The 23,386-nt window shown below is 36.8% G+C and overlaps 2 protein-coding genes across 5 annotated transcripts; both read left to right on the top strand.

Annotated features, from left to right (window-relative positions):
* The first annotated feature begins 718 nt into the window (after positions 1-718).
* Positions 719-2,883, top strand: eif4ebp2 (eukaryotic translation initiation factor 4E binding protein 2). The gene is made up of 3 exons (XM_053621300.1): positions 719-1,025; positions 2,161-2,337; positions 2,451-2,883. Exons 1-3 carry the CDS (start codon positions 893-895, stop codon positions 2,480-2,482), a joined length of 342 nt encoding a protein of 113 aa, XP_053477275.1. The 5' UTR covers positions 719-892; the 3' UTR covers positions 2,483-2,883.
* Positions 2,884-6,894: 4,011 nt separating this feature from the next.
* On the top strand, positions 6,895-23,131 carry pald1b (phosphatase domain containing paladin 1b). 4 transcript variants are annotated; one of them, XM_053621292.1, is made up of 21 exons: positions 7,985-8,003; positions 9,005-9,331; positions 9,618-9,818; positions 11,100-11,202; positions 11,724-11,903; positions 13,296-13,460; positions 13,590-13,750; positions 13,844-13,919; positions 14,831-14,982; positions 15,237-15,330; positions 15,439-15,543; positions 15,664-15,759; positions 15,932-16,066; positions 16,214-16,330; positions 16,415-16,594; positions 17,752-17,949; positions 18,056-18,196; positions 18,302-18,373; positions 18,574-18,714; positions 21,046-21,201; positions 22,215-23,131. In XM_053621292.1, exons 2-21 carry the CDS (start codon positions 9,288-9,290, stop codon positions 22,362-22,364), a joined length of 2,667 nt encoding a protein of 888 aa, XP_053477267.1. In that variant the 5' UTR covers positions 7,985-8,003; positions 9,005-9,287; the 3' UTR covers positions 22,365-23,131. The 4 variants fall into 4 exon arrangements, with proteins under 4 accessions (XP_053477269.1, XP_053477267.1, XP_053477266.1 ...); XM_053621294.1 differs by lacking the exon at positions 9,005-9,331 and having other exon boundaries at positions 6,895-8,003; XM_053621291.1 differs by lacking the exon at positions 7,985-8,003 and having other exon boundaries at positions 8,014-9,331.
* Positions 23,132-23,386: the final 255 nt, after the last annotated feature.

Raw genomic sequence — 23,386 nt, 5'->3', positions numbered from 1 at the left:
CAAGCTGCAAGAACAACTTCAACATGTCTTGGCACAGATTCTACGTCTCTGGAACTGTACTGGAGAAGTGAACATCATCCTTATAAAATACAACCCCAATTCCAATAAAGTTGGGACAGTATGGAAAATGCCGAGAAGAGGAATGATTTGTAAATGTACTTTGACTTGTATTTAAACAAACAAACAAAAAATCATAAAGACATGGTATTTGATGTTTTACATAATCAACTGCATAATTTTTTTGAAGGTAAATGTTTATTTTGAAATTGATGCATGCAACACGGTCCAACTAATCATTTCTGTTTCCGGGGAACAGACGTGACAAATGTGACGTGACAGAAGAAAGAACGACTCAGATCGGGAGGTGAGGTGAACTAACAGACTGCATTGCCTGAAGACCTAATGCTAAACTATTAATTAATCATTTCTGTTTCTCATAATTCGGCCTTGGCTGCATTAGTCTATAGTTTATTTTTATTCCAAATGTGATCAACGTTTGCCTAAGTACTAGATGTGTTGGGGAATCTAACATGTAACACCTAACATTTTAATTATATTCTGCTGAAATGAACGAAATGACTCGAAAAACGATTCGTTTAAGAAAAAGAAAAAAACAAGAACCGAATCAGTAACATGATCCGAACTTCCCATCACTAAGTGAGGCGCGCCCCATGTGGACACGTGTTCAGCTCTAGTTTTGCGCTTATATCCTGCGGAGGCGCTCTGCTTCCTGCCTGGCGGAGGGAGGGACGGTGCTGAAGGCTGGGAGGTCGAGTCAAACGACAAGAAAGCTTTAGAAAAAGACAGAAAAGAAGGAAAAGGGCCCGGGGTTCTACTTTCCGTCGGCATTAAAACTTTAGCTCGCCACCGTTCAGCGACCCAATCTAATGCAATGTCGTCCAGTCGTCAGCATAGCGAGAGCAGGGCCATTCCGACCAGGACGGTGCTGATCGACGACTCAACGCAGCTACCTCACGATTATTGCACCACTCCTGGAGGCACTTTATTTTCAACTACCCCGGGCGGTAATGGCATTTTAAAGCGGGTTTTTGCTACTTAGACCAAAATTCACATGCAAAATAGTTGTCACTTGTTCTTCCATTCACTGTGCTCGACTTTAGCCTGTGGCCTACTCGCCTCGCTAGAAAACCTAGCATGTTCAAAACAAAAACAAGGGCTGGGTTTCAAATGGCGCCCTACTTCCTATGTAGGCTCACTATTTCGGGTGTAAAAGAATGACTTCTGCACTCTTTACAGCGCCTTCTGTGTGCAATACTGTGGTATTTGGGATGCTGGCAGGTGGCTCGCCCCGCCCCGCTATTGTTTAAAATGGTGTGATTGGTCACTCTGCAGCGCAGTGATTGAGTTTGTCCAATCATGAGAGAGATTCTGTGTTAAACGTCGACAACAGTAGAACGTTTGGCTTTATACTTCCGTTAAAAACGATTTGTTTACCAGAAATAGCCTGAAACATGTTTAGAGAGCCACGGCAGTCTATACAATTTCATTCTATTAGCTAATTATTAGGTACAAATATTTGAGGAAGGCATACATGATTTTATATATATATATATATATATATATATATATATATATATATATATATATATATATAATATAATATATAATATAATATAATATAATATAATATAATATAATATATATATATATATATATAAATATAAATAATATATTTGTTTGCTACTAATATGTATTGTGTGTGTGTGTGTGTGTGTGTATAGGTGGAGAGATCTCCATGATCTAGTTATGTGACTTGTATGTTTTAATAAGGTTTATTTGCTTTGAAATTATCCTGCTGGGAAGGAGAGAAAAAAACAGGCACAGAAATGTTAGTGGTTTCCACTACAAATACCATTACAAACGATCATCTAACCATTACTGTTCCTTAATGGTTTCTGCTAGACATGCCACCAATAGAAGGCAATAAATTACCAGCAGAGACCCACAGGGACCATTTCAGTTTACATTAAAACATTACAAATTCTATTTGTTTCTTTTTTTTTTTTTTGGCAGGGTAATTTATGTATACCTTGACGTGCAACCGTTGAGTATATTTAGAAGCAGGAAAAAAATAAAATTGTTTTAATTTATTTAATTTTTTTTTGTTTTTATTGATAATTTACTTATTGTTTATTTTAGGCACCCGGATCATCTATGACCGTAAGTTCCTGTTAGACCGGCGCAATTCCCCTATAGCCCAGACTCCACCAGCACACCTGCCCGTCATCCCTGGAGTGACGAGCCAAAACATCCTGAATGAGAACAAAAGGAATGAAGCTAATAACATCAATAACCATGATGGCAAACCAGGAACAGGTTTGTCTTCTTATTCACTTAAACCTCAAACTGATGAGTGCTGTTAATAAATTAGATGTGCTGCTGTTCTACTTGTTGTAAATGTTGTGTTGAGACTTTACTTTGTGGTTCAGGTGAAGATGCTCAGTTTGAGATGGACATCTGAAGAAGAGGAACCAACATGATGAGCGAATAATGATCTGGCGTCCACGTGCCAGTGGCTTGGCTTGTAGAAAACACTGTTGTGAGCCCTCTCCTTTAGCTCTCTCTAGCTGTTGGTTGCTAAATAATCATGGGGATAGTCAACTCCTGTTGGCCCACTGGGCTGCTGGCTCCCTGAAAGTTAACAAATGATTGATTTTGTTTGGTTAGGTTTCAGGTCTACCAACAGTTGTACAGGCTTTGGCTACCCAGCAACGGAAATGTCTGTATTTAAGTGCCCAAATATAAAAATTAATGTAAACAGATTCACTTGCAAAACAGCCACCAAGAGATTTCTTCATGTTAATTTAGTGCTGCTTTCACAGGAAGATAAATGATCCAAAATGCTCAGTGGTTGTCTGTCATCCAGACATCTACTCATTAGTGCACCTTCTGTTACCTCCTTGTTGTTTCATCATTTTTAAACAGTGTCAACCTTTTCAGTATATTTTATTTTTATGTCCATAAAAGCCCTAGTAGCATAGACTGGCATCATGCATTTTGGTTCAGATTTAAAGAGTACCATTGTCATTTCAAGCCTTTGAATTGGGCATTGATACATAGCAGGATCCATTGGGTTTTTTTGGGGGGGGGGGGGAGGGGGGCTTTGTTTTAAAATGTGATTCAGCATGGGGTTTATAAAATGCCTAAACCATGGACCTTAAGTAAGAATGCAGTTAGAATCCTGCCAAATTTCTACCACAACTGCCCTCCCTCCTCCCCTTTATTTAATGCAAAAAAAAAAAAAAAAAATTCCGTTAAAAATATTGATGACCAGTTGGTCTTCAGCTAGAGATACTGTGTTTAAATTTTCAGATTGAACCTGCTAGCAATATAATTTGCCCCTGCCTTTGATTTATGAGTAAATCCTGATGATACTTGAAGCATTACCATCAGCTTAGTGGTCACTGAGTCTAATAAACAACACATGCTGTAGTACAAGTGACCCAAAATTAGTTGTTGGACAAAGGTAATGACAACATGCACAGCTTTGGACCAGTGAATGGTTAAATATGATTTATAAATCGGTAATGAATAGAAATAAGCCCCATTCCAGAGCTGGTCTCAGTATGCACTTATGTCATGTACAATATCACTTTTAGCTCATGCAGGTGAAATAACAGGGAAGTATATGTATTTATCCTAATGCCAGTTGTGACGTCTACTTTTGCTTTCCGTTTGCTACTATATTTACAAACCTGCAACATCAGATCAAAGGTAGGAAAGCACTGAAGTGTTGTCAGGAAGTTTGCGCTGCTATTATGCGTCACTCATAATGCAGTTAGGAAAGTTGTAGCAGCATTTGAGGTGATGGATAGTTGCAGTGACCTGACATTTGATTATTATTTTTATTTTTATTGGTGGATCAAAAGCTTGAATGAAACATTTCCAATACTCCTCTATGCATCTTGTTTAAGCTCTTGTATATCTTATCCTAAGCTCAGATGTCAGCATTATAGAAATGTTGATTTTCTGTGAAGTTTCTTATTTTTGTTTCCTGCTTCCTCATGGGAAATGGAAAAGGTTTTAGATTTTCCACAAGAGAGCAAAGTGATTGTCTTTCAAAAGTGACTTAAAAGAGAATACAACTCATTCTCTGCTTTACACCTTATGTGCTTAAATCATTAATTTTTCTTGTAACATAAGTCTCTTTACCCATGCCTTACTTTACTAAGTGTCACAGCTGTGACGTAAACAAGTTTAGCTCCTTTTTCCCCAAAATTCACATTTTTTTTTTCTTCCTTCCTTTTCTGAGTTTAGGATTAAGATGTTTATCAGAATACATTTATATTTTTGGAGACATGTTGGTTATTCTTTTTCTCTGCTTTAGAGGTAAAGGTTTGGGCTTGCAGCAATATATTGGTTGAAATAAGATAATTGATTTGGGTCAACTTAAATTGTAACTGATTGGACTTAACGGCTCTTTTTTTTTTTTAAAGATTTAACTCGCATTTCAGATTTAAATAACCAGTTGGCAAGATGAAACGTATGTTGAAGCAGACAGTGGCGTATTTGCTATTTGCTAAATGTACACTCGTAATGTATTGTGAGCTGTCAAATCCATTGTCTTTCAACCCCTTAACTGAAACCTTGTGTATTTTTTACATGCCGTAAAATTCAGACTGAAATTCATAAATTGCCCATTAGACATTTATACAATTTGTAGGAGCCTTCCCAGATTAATTTACCAAAAGGCAAACAAAGTGTCAGTCATTTTTGTTCTGTAACAGAGACCCTGTAAAATTGACATAAATTTGATTGTAAATTAAATTCCAATGCCAGTGGACACTATTACAGCAAAATCAATAAAAGTTCCTTGAAAGAAAAAAAAAAAACAACTTGTCGCTCTCTGTATCTATTCAGGGTTCCCACGGGTCATGGAATTTCTGGAATGTCATGGAAATTTAATAAAGTCTATTCCAGTCATGGAAAGTCAGGGAATTTTATCATTTTGAGGTTGAAGTCAGGGAATTTTGTTTGTAATTTTTTCAAATGTATTAGCTAAAATTTGAGCGATAGTTATAATCTGGTTTCTGTTTTTTAAATAAACAGACAGTGTGCTCATTTGCTGAATGTGACAGTGTTATGGGTAAAACAAATGTACTTAAAATGGCTTACGGTACCTTGTAAATGAATTGATTTTATTTACATCAAAGAAATATTTAGTATTATTAGGACCATTTTGTTTGAGGTATAAAGACTAGTCATGAGATAAGTATGTGTTCTTTTTAAGCAATGAAAACTAAGTTTTGCACTGAATGTCTGTTAACCAGGAAATCAAGCTTACAGATTTAATGGGTTACATACATTGTACCATTCTTCGTACAGTAGGTCATGGAAATTCAAGATTTTGGTCAGGGAAAAATCATGGAATTTTACATTGGAGTAGGAACCCTGCTATTGGTAAGTACTAGGGTTAAAAGGGCAATTTATCTTACGTGACCACTAGATGGCAGAACGGGTGTGGGGATGGTATGATGGTTATCCATGGTTCTATGAATCAGTTCTAACTGATGTCTAAATGATGCATATGAACCTTATGATGCATGGTATACTATATGGCCAGACGTATGTGTACACCTGACACACACCTATGTGGTTTTTGAACATCCCATTACAGATTTAACCTTGTCTTCATGGAGCTTGCTTTGTGCACAGGTGCATTGTGATGCTAGAACAGGTTTTGGCCCTTTAGTTCCAGTGAAGAGAAGTCTTAATGCTACAGAATACAATGGCATCTATACAATTGTGTACTTCCAACATTGTGGCAACAATTTGTGGGAAGGACCACATTTGGGTGTGATGGTCAGGTGTCCACATTCTTTGGCCATATAATCTATGTACACAGCAAAATCGCCAGTGTTGATTTAACACCCAGAGTGTTGAATTTACACCCTACAGTGCTTATATAAAGTCCATTGGACTGGAGCACTCTGGGTGTTAATTCAACACTAGGGATTTTACTGTGTATGGAGGGCCCCCTAGGTGGCTGACGGTCAATATTTTATGTAACTGCAAACTTCTATTAAAATACAAATATATTAATAGTTGAATCACAGTTTAAATATTGTTTTTTCTCAGAGTTTTTTAAAAAAATAGATTAATCATTTATTGAGCCAGAGTATCAGTGTGTGTGCAACAAAATTTCTAAAACTCACTGTGATTTTTAGAGGTATAAATAATCCCACGTTTAGTCTTCCAGTTCAATAATCCGGCTCATAGTCTTAAATCTTGGGCTGTATGTTGCCTTTATTCAGTTATTTCTGTGTAGCACACTTTGTGTATAGTGATGATGCAAACCTATGTGCAGTCAATCTATGGGGTATTATATCAACCAACCAATGGGAATACTCTGACATTTGATTGACCGCCCTATATCACAAGGACAGGAAAAAAGAGTTAATGAATGAAAATATATAACAAATGAGTAAATGCATACAGTAGACAAATAATTACCTGAAATACTTTATGTACTATGCTACGAAATGCTATAAAAAAGATTATTAAAGTCCTTCATATAGTCAAAAGAACTTGCACATAGACACCATTGTTTTGTGATTTCATTTATTAATATCAGCATTGTCTTTTTTTCATAATTCTATTTATTTTTCATTTTGGTAGATCTGATCTGCCACAAGAGTGCTTTAAATACCATTTTAACCCTGCCATTATGTTATGGGTCAATTTGACCCATTTCCACATTTGAGATGTCTGAAATTCTGGTTAATCTCAATTCTTCTCTTTTAAATTCTTTGACTTTTCCTCATTTAGGGTCATGAACTTGTATGCAAAAAATTCTTTTTGTGGTCTCGGACAAGCCATAATAAATGTTTACTGTTTTAAGCTGGTCTTTGTTTTTTGTGTGTATTTAAACTGTGGAAGTCATCTTGACCCATAACATAAACTTTTTTTCATCATACTAGGAGGGTTAAATGGCATGTAATCTCAGAATATTTGGGATATATCACAAAAAAATTTCACTCACAACCAGACCAAAAAAAGAGACTTTAAAAGGAGTGTTTAAACCTTTCTTTCCTACTTTTCAGGCAATTAATCTTGTTGAAACTACAGTGTATAAATGATTCTTGAGATGTGCTCAGTTGCTTGGAAACCCATGGCAACACTGTCCACGGCGGACCAGCAGGCCTTCCAGCTGAGGGTGTTCTTTATCAGCACTGTGAAAGGCGCCACCTCTTAAAAAGACTTTATTTAACTGGGACTAAAAACACTGAAAGAAACTGGCACTGAAAACTAAGGCTGTTTGTCCCTGAATACAAAAGTGACACTAGTGGAATTTTCCATTCCCGTTTACTAATCCACATTTGCATTCACTAATTAAAGGACATTGAGTACAGATTATTTTAGTCACTATTCATACTTGAGAATGCGGTCAAAACATCAGTTTTGTGGTTGGTTATGTGAGTATCGCAGGATATTGTGAAATGCTAAATGCCATATCCTTCTTCTGTATGGTAATAAAATCTGATTAGTGAGAAGTGTAGAAGAGTGCTGATGACCTCCTTTTCTTTGGTACAGAAGACTCTTCGTGCAAGGTCTTGTTGACTCACTAATGCTTTGCTTTTACTGTAAATCCTCCTCATCCTCGTTGTTCCCACGTTGAAGTGTAGGTGCTACGTTGCCAGGAGATGGAATTGCTGATTGGTGAGTGTATGAGACAAGAGTCCTCCCCCACATCCTCATCTCATATCCTCACCCTGTGTGAGTTGAAGAGGTGGTGAGGATAAGTACTTGCCCACCTCCCTTGTTCTCTCTGTGTAAACTAGCCTCTGCCTTGCTGCTTTAGTCCTGCATTCAGGCCTGACCACATGACCAAGATCAACTGAGAAAGGATTCATACAGAGAGCTTAGTTCTGGGGAATTCAAGATGCAAGACAAATTAGTGAAGATTTTTTTTTCTATGCTTCATTCTCCTCTACACGTGAACACTGAAAATCTCATGGTCATATAATTGAAGAAGTAATTAGGTAAGGAATCTGTTATACAATATTTACTTTTCCTTCCACAGTGACTAGACTATTCTGATTGTCCTCAAGAGAAAAAAAAACTTTCCAAATTGTGCTTTGAGCTTTTTTTTGCTTGGCTTTCATGGCTGCATAAAAGCGAAACCTTGCTTATATCACAAATATAGTGTTTCAAGTAATAATTCTATGGAGTTAAATAGTCCAGTTGTTTGTAACATCAGTGTGCTAAGCCTTGTTATCTAAGTAAGGAAATAAGCTCACTAACATGTGGCTGTCTATGGGTGGTGTAATGCTCTGTTATTGGCTGTGCTAGCTTATGAGAAAGACACATACTTTATATACACAACTGGATGTATACACAGAAGTGTATCTTTGTAACTTTGAGGTGTGTCAGAACTATTTTTTTGTTTGTTTGTTTTTGTTTTTTTAAAGTGTTTTTGGATGAGCACTGGGACTTGATAATAATCCACATTTTTCTTCATGAACTTTAAAATAAGGATATATCAATCATTAGTACCCCCAGTACTTTAGCACTTCCTCCTCTCCACTAAGGCTCTTTGGTGCTCATATCCTTCCTCCTATCTGTGTGACATCACACAAATGCATCCTGAGATTTTTTTCTGGCCATATTTAGAGATTTTCCTCCTTGCTTTTTTTGTCTGATCTATTGCAGCACAAATGGAATTTCAATCAAGTCTTCGGAAAAGGCATAAACATTCCCGATGTCTGGGACAGTGTCCAAACCTCAAGTAGACCAGTCAGTTATACTGTACTAATATGAAAGAATAAAAACATGCACTAGGATGCTTTATTTTATGTATTTATTAAATTAAATGTGTGTAGAAAATCACACTACTGATATATACTGTATTCCTGAAACCTCAGCTGATGCATAAATTAGACTTCTGTAGAAATAATAATAAAGGCTCTAGTTTGTATCTCATTCTCTTTCTGCTTGGTTTTGGTACTTAGTAGTTGTGTGTTTTGGGTCTGCTCCATGAAAGGGGGTTGTCCTGTGAATGTCTGGAGCTGCCCACAGAGCTGTCTGGCTGCCAGATGTACAGTACTTCCCCGCTGCCCCCTTGGGAGCTCCTACTTCAACTCTGGCACTGTAAGAAAAGAACCAGAAGCTACATGACTAAAGAGTAGCAAATGTCTAGTTGGCTTTTGTGTTTGTGCTTCAGAAAACAGGGCTTGTTATGTTGAGAAGATAAAGCTAGCAGCTCAGAAACTTTGTTGCTTTGTTTGTTGGTTTGTTTCATTAAAAAAAGCTTGAAGTGGTCTGAAATGAAGAAGCAAAAAGCAAAGGACATCGGCACAGCTGTGAGATCGTGAGACATTCTTTTAATATTAAATGACAGTTCGAATATCATAGAAAATGCGATATAGTTTTTTTTTTTTTTAATGTACCCAATTCTCTTGTTCATGTATGCAAGTCCACTCTAGTAAGTGGAGTCTGTCTTGTTTAAATGTGTCCTTGTGCATTAATTAGGTTGTATTGTAATATCTTTTTTTTTTTTTCAAATCACAGTAGCTCAAAATTCACTTGATTTGTCCTTGCAATTGTGTATTGCTGTCTCTCCTGTGAAAATCTTTCAGTGTGTGCTCTGATTACAGCTCTGTGAAGATTATGGGCACTACTGCTAGTGCAGGGTCTCAGCCTGCGTCAGCGACTCCTACACACCACATCGATCACCAAGTTGGTGACATAGCTGAAGACAAGCGTTCCATGAGCAGCAGCTCTTCGCAGGCACTGAACATTCCCAACAGCAAGGCCAAGTCCATTATCACAAACAAGGTGGCCCCGGTTGTCATCACGTAAGCACTAATACCAAACTGATTGTCCAATGTGATATCTTAATCCTGTGCTTGATATCATACGCTCTCATAATGTGTTTTGCATTTTCTCCTATTCAGTTTGCCTAAAATCAACATGCTGTAACAGTGTAATGTAATGTATGTATGTAATTAGCAATAGAAGGGTGATTCCATGGTTAGGGTACCATTTAGCTGTTGTAACTCTTAAAAATTAAAATGTATTTTTTAAAATCAGAAAGCATGCATATAATCATAAAAAAAGTGTTAACTTGCATGGTAACAATGTGTGTTTCTTACAAGGTTTCTTTACTGACAGTGGCTGCGTTTTACTATTAAATGAGTAACAGTGACTACGTTTACATGCACATCAAATTCTGTTTAAGGTCTATATTCGGGTTGCAACCATATTCCAAATATGATGTTTATATGCGTACAGGCATCAGAATATTCCTGTATACATGGTTGTTGTACATATGCCTGAGTTGCCATTCCTAAATACCTAGCCTACAGCTAAGCATCTGTTAGCACCCACAATTCTTTGTAGACTGAGCATGCACATGTATCTGCTTTCAGTGGATTTTCTGAATAAGGTGTTTACATGCAACAGATTAAAAATGGGCATATTCCAGGGGTGGGAATCAGCATTTGGGGAATAAGAATATTGTCTTAATTTGAATCAGGCAATCGGGTTGTGGCGTTTACATGACTTGGTACTAATTAGAATATTGCCAAATTCTGATTAATATTGGAATATTGATGTGCATGTAAATATAGCCAGTGTTGCGTTTCAGAAAAGAAAATACTCAAAATGTGGTTAAGTGGCATTCCTTGCTTTTATCACGAGAACATTAAAACATTATAATGATTTACTTCAGTTTGCAATTCGGGTGATCAGGGTTCAAAGTGATGTCATTAGTCAATATATCTTATTTTTATAATATGTATAATAATATGTCTTATTTTTCTTCTTCCCATGATCTTTGGTACATTTTTATAATGCAACTTCTTGGTGAACATGTGACTTATTCCAAATATTTCATAACCTATAATTGATGATAGCTCATTGTAAAGAATGTGTCAAGTGTGCCATGTTAAATGGATTCATTTCAAAGTCCACGTCACCTATGTTTATAATGTCTTTTATCTATAATTTACATACATATTTGTAAATGTAATATCAGTGGGACACAAATATCACTTCAGTCAACCATGAAATCAACCAGAGGTTTAGATTATGCCGAAACGTTTTGAGAAGAAACTAAGTGCTGTCTCTTTGAGCAGGTATAACTGCCGGGAAGAGTTTCAAATTCATGACAGTATCCTCTCAGCTAACTACACTGTGGGAAAAATATCTGATACACTGCCTGAGCATTACCTAGTGTTGGTAAGTATTCTCTTTTTGAAGCTGATTTACCAATATTATGAAAACTTGGGTAGATATTTTCATCTCATAGTGATTTAATGGTGAAATTGTTCAACTGTTAACTGTTGAAAAACAGCTTGCTCCTGAAGGGGAAGCCTTTATTGTCAGAACCTTTAGGCAGAAATATTTAAATAAACACCCACCATCAAATTTTTATATATTATATTATTACATAATTTTTTAATCTCAGCATTGAGAAACACTATGAAAGGAAAGTCAGTACAACCTACAAATATTTAGTCTTTTATTTCTATGGAACATGACATTTTATTTGAAATTAGATTTTTAATATCATTCCTGTCATATTTCTCCTGACCTTTAATATTTTCAAAGACTTACGTCCAGAATTCCTTGACCAGATTGAAAGATTAAAAGATTGAAAGACTGAAAGATTTGTTTTAGGGGATATGAGGGGCCATACTTTAACTGAAAACACGAGTGACTATCACTCTCACAATATTTATATGCTTTTTATTGCCCAGGGGGAGTTTTTTATGGTGCAGGATGTGAATAGTAGAGCAGATGTCTTAAACACTACAGGAAGCTACGGGGCCCCTAACTTCCGGAAAGCTAAGGAAAACTACCCTCTGTTTGGAATGGGCCAGGCCAGCCTGAACGGCTTCAAACAGGTCCTCCAGAGGCTAGAGAATGAAGCTTATGAGGTCAGTCATTATTGTGCAATAGGAAAAACCTCCTATTTCAGTTGTGTTAAGGATATAATACATATATATTACATTTCTTTATTATAAATTCTTTATTCTAATAATTTGAGATACTGGATTTTTGATTTCCATGAGCTGTAAGCCGTAATCATCAACATTAAAACAAAAAAAGGCTTGAATTATTTCACTTTATGTGTAATGAACCTAGAATATATGAAAGTTCCACTTTTTTAAATTAAATTACAGAAAAAAATGAACTTTCCACAATACTCGAATTTTTTGAGGGGTGTGTGTGTATATGTGTGTGTGTGTGCATATATATATATATATATATATATATGTATGTGTGTGTGTGTGTGTGTATGTGTGTGTGTGTGTGTGTGTGTGTGTTGAAGTTCAGACAAAGGGGTTGTATAGTAATCAGAGGTGATTGCTTTGAGACTATATAGGCAGCCTGGCTTGACCTAAAAAAAAATCATTAACATGCAGCAGTGAAGTTTTTCTATATTAAATGTAGAAATGTATCAATATTATTCATCACTCATGGTGAAATAGACTATTTAAGCAAATAAAATTTGAAAATGTCTCACTTATCACAATATCTTGCTGTTTGTATATTCAACACAAACTGTGTTTGGTAGACAGCATATCCTGCATAAAAAAGATCAGTGCTCATTGGACAACAGGCTTTTAATACATAATTTTTGGTCACACCCGGACGCATGGCTTCTCTACATTTATTGGACAGTGCACACTTTGCTTGTCTGGCCCTGATGCACGACTTCTCCATATGAAGATTGGGAGATCTCTCAAAGGGGTTGGAACCTCATAACCAACTCCCAATAATTGAAATGTTGTTGAACATGACTGACATCTCGACATCTCAAATTTGAACATTTCGGCGCTAGTCAGACAGACAGTATGCTTGGATCTGCAGTAGTCGTCCGGAAACTTATTCCATAATGTTTTACACAGCTAGTATAGCTTGTTATATTATTGTTGTAAATTGTAATGGTAAATAATGTAAATAAATTGAAAATATAAAGCAAAAATTTTTGTTGTTTATTTATAGGTCTAGCTAGCTGTCACTACCTTCTACAGTGAAAGTGAGTTAGTAAGCTAGCATCTTATCTGGCAAACAGTACTAATCTTGTCAGCATGATTTTGGAAAAGTCTTTTGATGCTCTCACTTATGAGATGAGACTGAGTATTATACAGAAGTACAGACCAGCAGATGAAACAGATAACCCACACAGATATACAGTATACTTCAATAACATAGACCTGTGATTCCCATATATTGTTTATATAGTACACTATCATTAGCGCTTTAGCTACTCAACTGCATTGTGAAGAATTTATCCACCTTAATATATATTTTTATATGTACAGGAAGTGATATTCATCTGTGTGCGGGAAGAGCCTGTTGTTTTCCTGCGTCTGGATAAAGACTTTATTCCATACACTCCCAGAAGGAAAGAGAACCTCCATGAGAACCTACATGACCTGAGAAGGGTGGCCAGAGCAGAGCAGCTGGAGCTCACCATCAGAAAAGAGGCAGGTTATACACTAGCCTGTTTGATATGTAAATGTAGCTCAAGCTCCTTATATTAGACTAGATTCACCGTATTTATCCCGTATGGTACTGATCATGTGCTTCTTGTTTTTTTATTTACTTTTCACCAGCTGTGTGACTTTGCTAAACTCTGTGAGAACATCTTCTACGTTTATAATGACATTGAAAACTTTAAAGATGAGCCGCAACATGTTAGGATTGTGTCTGAGGAGGACATACATGTAACCGAGGAGGTTTACAAAAGACCACAGTTTAATTTGTCTTCTTACAGGTAATGTGTAGTTCATTTTGTGGTCGAGGCAATATTTGATTTGCTGTATATCACATTTCTTAATTCTAAGTGCCCAGTGAATTTCTCTTGAAGATATTACAGACTCCTGCTTCCTATGGAGGGGGCACCAGAGGAGGAGGATTTTGATGCATTTGTAAATGTGCTTAGGGTAAGATCATATTTCATGACTACTGTGCTACTATCACTTTTTAAATGTTGTTAACTTCCCTTTTATGGGGTTATTGTGGCTTGCCAAGACCAAGGTTTTTCACAGTTACAACTGTTACAACAGTTACAACAACAGAAAAGAAATTGAGATTTAATACTGAGACAGCAGGTTTTGAACCCAATGAAAGAACTTCAGTTCTGTCATAATTAAGCATTTGATGTCCTTAAATTGGTGGCTAATATCTGATTTATCTGGTGCATACAGCTGGATTCCTTTTTACTAAATCTATATTCAGTTTAGCAGTCCCTCCAGGAGTTTGCGGTTTTGCAGTTACAGAAATAAACACAAAATCAAGGAAACGCCACAATATTTGCAGGAGTTTGCAATTTTTCAAAATTACCACAGATTTGACACAACAGATTTGACACACCATGTGATGTCATCACTCCACGCATTCAGCCAAAGCCCCCTTCAATTCATATGCGTCAAACATGGACACAGCTAAAAGGTCTCATTTACCAACAAACATCACTGTGAAAGACGGTATTGTGCAATTGCAATTTCACCAATTCAAGTAGTTTTCCACAAAAAAAGCACCACCAACTCCACAAATTGCATCGCAATTTTTTTTTAAAAAAAGACAGCAAAATCAAGCATTTTTTGCCTCAACAATCATTAACCGAGGATTTATTGGTAATTACTGATTTAAAAGCTTTAGGTACATAGCTAAGGAATGGAATAGTTTAAAAAATATTATTACTACCAAAGATGTACCATAAAATGCGTTTATGTAGATTAAGCTACAGAAGTTATTTTCAATACTGTGTATTAATGCTGACCTACATACAGTGAATGTCACACACACAAACTCATAACACTCCATGTATATGATGACATCCTCTCCTACACAGAAAAGCCCTAGCTTGTCAGTATTGCGTGATCGCTCCAAGCCTCTGCCTGCACTGCTGTTTAGCTGCCAGGTGGGGGTGGGACGAACCAACCTCGGCCTTATCCTCGGTGCACTAGTCTTTCACCATCTACATGGGGCGCAGTATAACACCAGGTGAGGGTATTTCTAGCAATACAGCAATGGTAGTCAGTGTTACCTCTACCATTTGCTCTGCCTTTAGCTGAAACATTAATGTGGAAAAATATTAATCAGTAAAACACAAATGATTTTTTTCTTCATGCAAAAGCTCTTTCAATTCACTGGGTTTGATATGATAGTCTTATATACACACATTTTTCCAAAAAGAGAGTCAGTGAAAAGAATTCATTTGTGGAGTTAAATTGTTAAATGTTTGTCTCATTGTCAAGGGAAGAGGATACACTGGTCAAGCAACAGCCAGAGTTTCAAGTCATTCAGAATCTGATCAGTCGTCTCCCTAAAGGTCAACAAGTGCTTGATGAGGTTAGTTCTCACAGTTGCAGATAGCACTGTACCTAATGACACTGTAGTCCTTTTGCGTCTAGTATGTTTGCAGCAGTGTGAAAAATGTTTTGTGCTCTTTCACTTTAGGTCAATAACGCAATTGAAATGTGTTCAGAAATGCATAACATCAAAGATGCAATATATGAAAATAAAAGAAAAATGGAAGCAATTTGTGAGGATTATCAGATACAAGTGAGTATATTTTTTTTACTTTAACTGTTTTTAGCATATTTGTATGTATGTGAGCAAGGTTTATGAAAGAGGCATGTGATGAATGCATTGCGTGTTTCTTTTTCATTATTATTATTATAGGGTAGCAGTACAAAGGCCTATTTCTTGCAAAGAACCCTTCAGAGTCTTGAGTCTTACTTCTACTTAATAGTGTTCAATGCTTATCTTCACGATCAGGTACTGTAACATGCATTATTATTAAGGAATGCATGATCTACACAGTATTTCTTTATCTTTCTTTGCTTTTCTGAATCTATCTCAGTCCTCAATGTCTTTCTCTGTATACATTTTCACATTTTTTTCATTATAGATTTTGTGTGATCGGTCTTTCTCTATCATTGGCATCTAGTATCCTCAGATGTTTGGCCAGAGTTTCAGTCAATGGCTGTGTGTGAATGCATGGATCTACAGGCTGCTTGGCAGTATGAACCGTTCTGAGCTCTTAGCACCAACCAGCCTTGTCACTGATGGAACCAGGATACTGGTAAGGTTTCTTGTGCTCATTCTTATACAGTATATTAGAAGAGAGTTCTGTCGATCTTTTATGTGCCTTGGAATGTAAAGCTCAACACATCAACACATTTACCCCAGAAACACACTGCTCACTAAAGATAATTGATTTGTTTGTAAGGTGGCCAGTGAGTTTTTGGTACCAGACGTACTTGGTACAGCCAAGGAAATGAGGGTGGCCAACTTCAGACGAGTTCTTAAGACAACTGTGTATGGCATGGCCCAGCCAAGCTCTGAGGTAAAGTCTGGTTTCTTGCATTTATAGTCCTGTTGTAATTCTATGTTGAGTGAAAGGCTAAGAATAAACTAAATCCTATTTCAGGCTGTTTCTATTGTGTTATCTTACCTCACGGATGAGCGACGGAGGCATTCCAGCATTGTATGGGTGAATCTGCAAGAGGAACTGATTCTGGAAGGTAATGGGCAGATGTTCACCTCTCGAGAACCAGGCTGTCTGGAGCAACCAATCCAAGTGTATGTGCAGAACCCACAACAACATGAGGTACTTCCAGTACTTGGTGTCTACATATTTAACATATAGTTTCAGCTCTTCAACACTGCAGCTCTTTAAACACTTTCAGAATCAATTATCTGAACTGATCTAAGAGTTTTGCCTTAGAATACATGAAGATGGATATAACTTCAGAATTATTGGCACCCATCAAGAAAACATTTTTTAAATTAAAATAAACATTAAATATAATGACTCAAACTGTACACAACTAGAGAAAATACTTACCTTTCTTCTAACCAAGAATATTCTCATCAAAATGTCTTTTTTTAAATATAAATAGTGGTATTTTCAACATGTATGTCAAAATTAGTTGGAGTTTTCTCCACAAACTATCTAGATAGTTGTTGACATGGACAAATCAGATAATGAATTTACAAATACATAAGCGATTAAGTTTTAAAAGTCTGGAACAGTTAAACATTGCCTTTGAGAAGACAAATGTGCCATGTGAAAAGGATGGTGAAAAGGATGGTGAATGAGGGAAAGATCCTTGGGGTTGTCAAGTTTCAAAATAAACTATTAGACATCTCCTCCATAACAACAAGCTGTTTAGAAACATTGCATGAAGGAAGCAACCCACAAAATGCAGCTGCTGGACTGTACCAGGCATCACTGCAATTAAAATGTGTTCTGGCCAGATGAGACCAAAATTGAATGCTGAATCTGTGGGAATATAAAACAAAGAATATAAAACAGTTTTCTGTGGAGGAGTGGTGTAAGATCAACCTTGTTAGAGACGCTGTTATTGTCTGTGCTGTTATTTTTTCCAGGGTAGACTTCAACAAAAATTAATTGTGGAAGTGATGATCATTTGGAAACCAGTGATTTGTAGAAAAATGAACCATTTAGAAAATAACTTGTTTGAAAAAAAAAAAACCACACACAATGAAACTGTACAGCATCTCCATATAATTAAGCTTAAACATATCCCAAATTGCATTTTATTCATTTATATATAGATAATTATTTTTGGAAATTCTTGGAAGGTGCAAATAATTCACTGTATACCAGTAAGCTGTGTTTCGCATGTTGATGTCATGCTAAAAGCTTTATGATGAGCTATTGTCAAATCTGCTCTCACATTGATTATAAGGAGTAAAATCAAAATACGAACCACATTCAGCAGAAATAATATTGTTTCGCAGACAATGGAGCTGGCACTAAAGGAGGATATTCTCAGGTGTGAGAAGTGGCTTGAGGTAGTTCTTGAACAAGAGAAGCAGATGAGAATGCTGAAAAGCTGTTATACTGTCCAGGAAGTCTTTGCCAAGCAAAAGAGCATTTACCCAGGCCTCACATATCAGCGTCTCCCTATTACTGACTGTTGTGCTCCAAAGGAGGAGGTAATACAACACATCGCAGGATTCCTCTGAGTGCCAAGAACTGTAAAAGATTACACTTAAATGACATATGGTGTAAATGATATTAACTGTTACTGCTGCCTTTTAGTTTTTTGACCAGCTATTAGAGGCCATGAAGTGCAGTCTTGGAGAGGACCCCAGCTCAGCTTTTATCTTCAACTGCAGTGATGGGAAAGATCGAACTACAACTGCCATGGTCATCGCCACACTTACTCTCTGGCACTTCAATGTAGGTCACGCTGTCTAGAGTGAACATTTTTACTGAAATGCATCATTCTCAATCATCAGTCTCAGACTGATCAAAGATATAACGTCATAACAATGATTTCTTCAGGGCTTTCCTGACTGTGTGGATGACGAAATTGTAAGTGTGCCAGACGCAAAGTACACAAAAGGAGAGTTTGAGGTACAGTTTTTTCCTTGTTATTGTCTTTGAATCACTTTCAAACATGTTCCAGCAACTGTGTGGGTTAGAGCAGAATTTAAAAAAAATTCTCATCTAGGTCATTTTCTGTTTAAACCTCCCCAGGACACTATTAATGTATCATCACAGTTTTGTTTTTGGTGCTAGCATTTAAATTTAACACGGTGTGTTTGCATGTTCAGGTGGTGATGCAGGTGGTCAGACTGCTCCCTGATGGTCACCGTATGAAAAGAGAAGTGGACATGGCCCTAGACATCGTCAGCGAGACAATGACTCCCATGCATTACCACTTACGGGAGATCATTATATGCTCGTATAAACAGGTGACTTTTTGTGCCTTTACTTCAGGCTTATTCATCTAAGCAACAAGAAGACAGTATTGTTACATTTCTGTTGATGGGTACAATTTTCTTCATATATTCAATGGGAACTCATTCTTTATAGCTGATTTGTGCATATTAATGGGTTTTCCTGTCATTAATATGTGAATAATAACCAAAAAAATTATGGGTGATTTCTTAAAAACCCAAATACTGAACGCTCCAGAACTAGCAAGTCAGGTATATTTCATCAGTATGTATGGCCAAGGACAACAAAAAGGAGCCATCTGACTAACATGGCAGATGAGCAACCGCAGACCTTTTGCGGTAGTGTATCTGTAAATGTGACTTTATGCTGTTTACTCAGCATTTGCCTACTTCTAATTAAACCCTTTAATAAAATTGAAAGATTTGATGCCATGAACTATAGGTAACTATATCCTACACCAAAAAGCTCATTTGGGTCACAGTGTTCAAAGGTTTCCTGCTGAAAACCAGCACATGGAAATGCATCTAGACTGAAGTGTGTAGATCAGATTGCAGCTTTTAAGATCCTGATGCTTGTCGCCAGAAATGTGTTCAAAAGATATCAGGCTCTGCGTGGTCCATGGGCAGAGCATCTGAGGATGAGGCAGGGCAAGGCACTAAAGAAGAGTAGAAACAATAGTAGTAGTAATTTTAGTAACAATCTCCATGAGGGGAGTCAAACCATATCAGGTCACTAATAGACATTCTTAGAAAATTCTTAGCAAAATGACAGCCCATGTAAGGTTTAAAGTAATCTGATGGGACCATCTTTATCTCCCTTGAGCTCAGAACACCTCCTAGTGGCAGCAGGAGACATGACAAGGATGTAAAAACAAAAACACCATCACCACCAACAAAAAAAACCCCTCAAAGAAATAGAAAGCAATAACCACTTAAACTGCTGCAGCATTTATTATTAGACATTTTATTTATTTTGTGTTCAGCAAAAAAAAAAGTGTTACCGCTACTGACACAGACATTTATAAAAACCCTTACATGCAGCTGGTAACTAATGCAACTCAAACCTCGTCTAGCTTTAAAAAAAAAAAAAAAAAGAAAAGAAGAAAAGCTTATGGTTTACATTAAAACTCACTTCTTTATTGTCTTAAGGTTAATAAACGGATTCCAAGCCAGTGGCTACCATTCAATTGAATTGTACAATATTACTCCAGTACTTTTCATTCAGCTTCCTCATTTCAGTCTTTTCCTTTCCTTTCCTTTCCAAATAGTCCTAATGGACTATTTGAAGAAGACATAAATGCAATCGTCACCATACGCACTTTATTACACAAATTATACAAGAAGTTTCAGTTTCTTGCTCAACAAATTAATCAAACTGTCAACAGACAGGGGGGAAAAATGCAGATTTTTCTGCACTTGCTAGGATATGTGCTGAAGTGCTTGAGCCATACAGCGTATCTGATGCAACACTAACTACAGCAACTCTAGAAGGTCATCATTTATTAAAACTGCAATTTCACTATGACCACTAGTGGGATTGTTTTAATGGGGTTGGCACTAGTAATGGGAAGTTAGATCATTTTAGTGATTCGGATCTTTGAATCTCAATCAGCAAAATGAACGAATTTTTTTTCGAGTATTTTCGTTCATTTCAGCAGAATATAATTAAAACGTTACATGTTAAATTCCCCAACACATCTAGTACTTAATAAACTATATTAAAATAAACTATAGGCTAATGCAGCCAAGGCCGAATTATGATAAACAGAAATGATTCAGTAATAGTTTAGCATTAGGACTTCAGGCAATGCAGTCTGTTCGTTCACCTCACCTCCCGATCCGAGTCCTTCTTTCTTTAGTCACGTCATATTTGTCACGTCTGTTCCCTGGAAACGAAATGATTAGTTCACGTCTTGAGTCTTCGGGTTCGAGTCGTTCGTTCTTCCCGTTTCCGGTACTGTATGGTGCATTGCCTATGCACCGGAAGAACGAATGACTCGAGAGGTGAACTAATCATTTCCGTTTCCGGTACAGAACCTATGACAATGTTGCAGCGCGTGCATGTCAAAAATGGACAAATCACACTCAGACAAATCGTTGTTCCTGAGTCATATTAAAAATTCATTCAAAATGAACAAATAGTTCATGAACGATGGCGCACTTGTGTAAAATTTCACAAAGACAGACTTTTCTATCCAGTACATTTTTGTATTAATACTTTCCCCTTAGTTTCTAGCATACAGATATGCGTAGAATAGAGCCAACGTCCTCCTTGTTCTGCCATCAGCTCTATATAACTTCAAATGACAAGTAGCAAAAAATGTGACATTCCTTCTTCCTTCTCAGATCAAAACAGCAAAATCAGATGCTGAATTGCAGCAGTTACGTCTGAGAAGCCTGCAGTACTTGGAGCGCTATATTTACTTCATCCTATTCAACAGTTACCTCCACCTAGAGAAGAAAGACTCCTGGAGACGACCGTTCAGCCTGTGGATGCACCAGGTGACCGCATATGCAATAAACAGTGTAGACCAAAACACAGAGCTGACATGCACATGCTGTTGCTCTGGGATAATAAACTCATACTTGTTAACAGTAAAAGGAAAAAAAAAACCCTTTTTATTTTACTTTTAAAAATAATTATAACCATTTTTAGTCTAGGTGTTTCGGGATTCATAAAATAGTTTTTCTTTGCAAAACACTGCTTTCAGAATTATTGGCATCCTCACAATATTTTTTTTTTAGTGAATAACACTACTGATCCTCTTCCTATAATGTCTCAAATTCCTCCACACAGAACATTTCAAGCTCCTTTATAGTCTTACGTTTGCTCATGTAATAAACTGCCCACTTCAATTCTCAAGATTTCGATAGGTTTTAAATCCAGACACTCACATTGCCACTGCAAAACATTAATTTTGTGTCCTGCAACCATTCCTGTGTCTGTAGTGATCTGGATGTATTTTTTGTGGAAAGGTCCATCCATGGTCTAATTTTAACCTCTCGACGGAGGCAACCACATTTTGTAATTACTAGAATTTGTAATGTTATCACTATGTTCACATGAGCATCTAAACAAACAGCCCCAAAGCCTCAGTGATCCACCACCATATTATCTCTAATATATTTATATACATTTTGGGACTGTTACATTCTCTTATCTAACTGTTCCAAAATTTTAGTCTTATTCATGATCGGCATGAATGTGCATAATGTTATTTTCAATTTTTTTTTTTGTTAGACCTGAATTATGCAAGTAAACACCCATTTCATTTTTAATAGGAGTAAAGAGTAAAATGTAAAAACATATAAATAAATTCTATTATATTATATTACATTATACATTATATATAAATATTAGGACATACCCTGACATGAACATTATTACAGTTTTAGTTGCATTAACAGCATCAGAAAACAGCTACACTGCAGATGTGTGGAGTTTTGCTGTTTAAAATATGAATTAAATGTTTGAAAAGAAATCTCATGTCTCATCTCTTTGAATGATTTGGCAGGTGGCAGCACGAGCCGGCATCTACGATTTCCTCAACCAGCTGGGCTTCCCTGAGTTTGAGGCACCTAAGAGCTGTCCACTGGCCAGACTACGCTACCGCTGGAGACAGTATAATGCTTACTCGCTGCCCATCCGTGGAGAGCTCATCTAACAGAATGCTAGCTTTTCACAGAGGATTCAGATTGGGCTGTTTTATGATTCGGGACACTATTTTAGGTTTGATGAGCAGTGGCTCAGTCAATTTTGGGCTACTGATTAGAATGTTAAGAGGGCAAATGCCAGCACCACCAAGATACCGCTTGAGTAAGGCCCTTAACCCCCTAACTGCTCAGCTCAAGTGTAAGGATGAAAGTGCTTGTGAAATTAATAAGTGGAAATGATGATTCACATCTCTGATTATTCCTAAATATATGAAACTGAATTAAACTTCAGAGATTGTGCAAATTCAGCTGTGGTGTCAAATTTCACGCAAAGGTTTTACCCCCTTTTCTAAACTAAGCCAACACAGGCTATGATGCACAACATGGCAAACGTGGAGGTGGATAGGTACAACAGCAGATGATCACATCGAGTTCCATTCCTGTCAAGAACCGAAATCCTAAGCTACAGTGGGCACAGGCTCACCGAAAAAGTAAATAAAATGTGATGTTTTTCCAATCTTCAACTATCCATTTTTCACACCCTTATGTGTAAACTCTAAAGACATTTGTGCATGAAAATCCCAGGAGATCAGCAGTTTCTGAAATACTCAATCCAGCCTGTCTGGCACCAACATCTATGCCATGGTCAAAGTCACTGAGATCACACATTTTCCCTTTCTGATGTTTGACGTGAACGCTAACTGAAGCTCTTCACCTGTATCTGCATGACTTTATTAATTGCACTGTAGCCACATGACTGGATTTGTATAATTACATGAATGAGCAAATGTACAGGTGTTCCTCTTAAGTGTCTGGTGAATGTATATTTATATAATATACTGTATATAGGGTTTTCTGTGAGTGACTTGTTATATTATTTTTAGAACCTGGCAACACCAATTATGATTTGATTTTTTTATTACAGTGTCTGATGTGTAGAAGCAGGATGAAAACTGAGCTTCTCAGTTTGATCAACTGAATTAAGGTATCGAGGCAGAGTAAAAAATACTTTAAGGCATGCTCTCTGAAATTT

The sequence above is a fragment of the Ictalurus furcatus genome, chromosome 3, assembly GCF_023375685.1.
Source record: "Ictalurus furcatus strain D&B chromosome 3, Billie_1.0, whole genome shotgun sequence".
Taxonomy (NCBI): domain Eukaryota; kingdom Metazoa; phylum Chordata; class Actinopteri; order Siluriformes; family Ictaluridae; genus Ictalurus; species Ictalurus furcatus.
Note: the sequence above shows the minus strand (reverse complement) of the source record. Positions and strands in the feature narration are given on the sequence as shown.

Coding starts and splice junctions, on each gene's coding strand:
- eif4ebp2 (XM_053621300.1), top strand. CDS start 893: ATGTCGTCCAGTCGTCAGCATAGCGAGAGCAGGGCCATTCCGACCAGG. Junction 1,026..2,160: donor ATTTTCAACTACCCCGGGCG/GTAATGGCATTT, acceptor TGTTTATTTTAG/GCACCCGGATCATCTATGAC. Junction 2,338..2,450: donor TGATGGCAAACCAGGAACAG/GTTTGTCTTCTT, acceptor TTTGTGGTTCAG/GTGAAGATGCTCAGTTTGAG.
- pald1b (XM_053621292.1), top strand. CDS start 9,288: ATGAAGAAGCAAAAAGCAAAGGACATCGGCACAGCTGTGAGATC. Junction 11,203..11,723: donor CTGAGCATTACCTAGTGTTG/GTAAGTATTCTC, acceptor TTTATTGCCCAG/GGGGAGTTTTTTATGGTGCA. Junction 11,904..13,295: donor TAGAGAATGAAGCTTATGAG/GTCAGTCATTAT, acceptor TTATATGTACAG/GAAGTGATATTCATCTGTGT.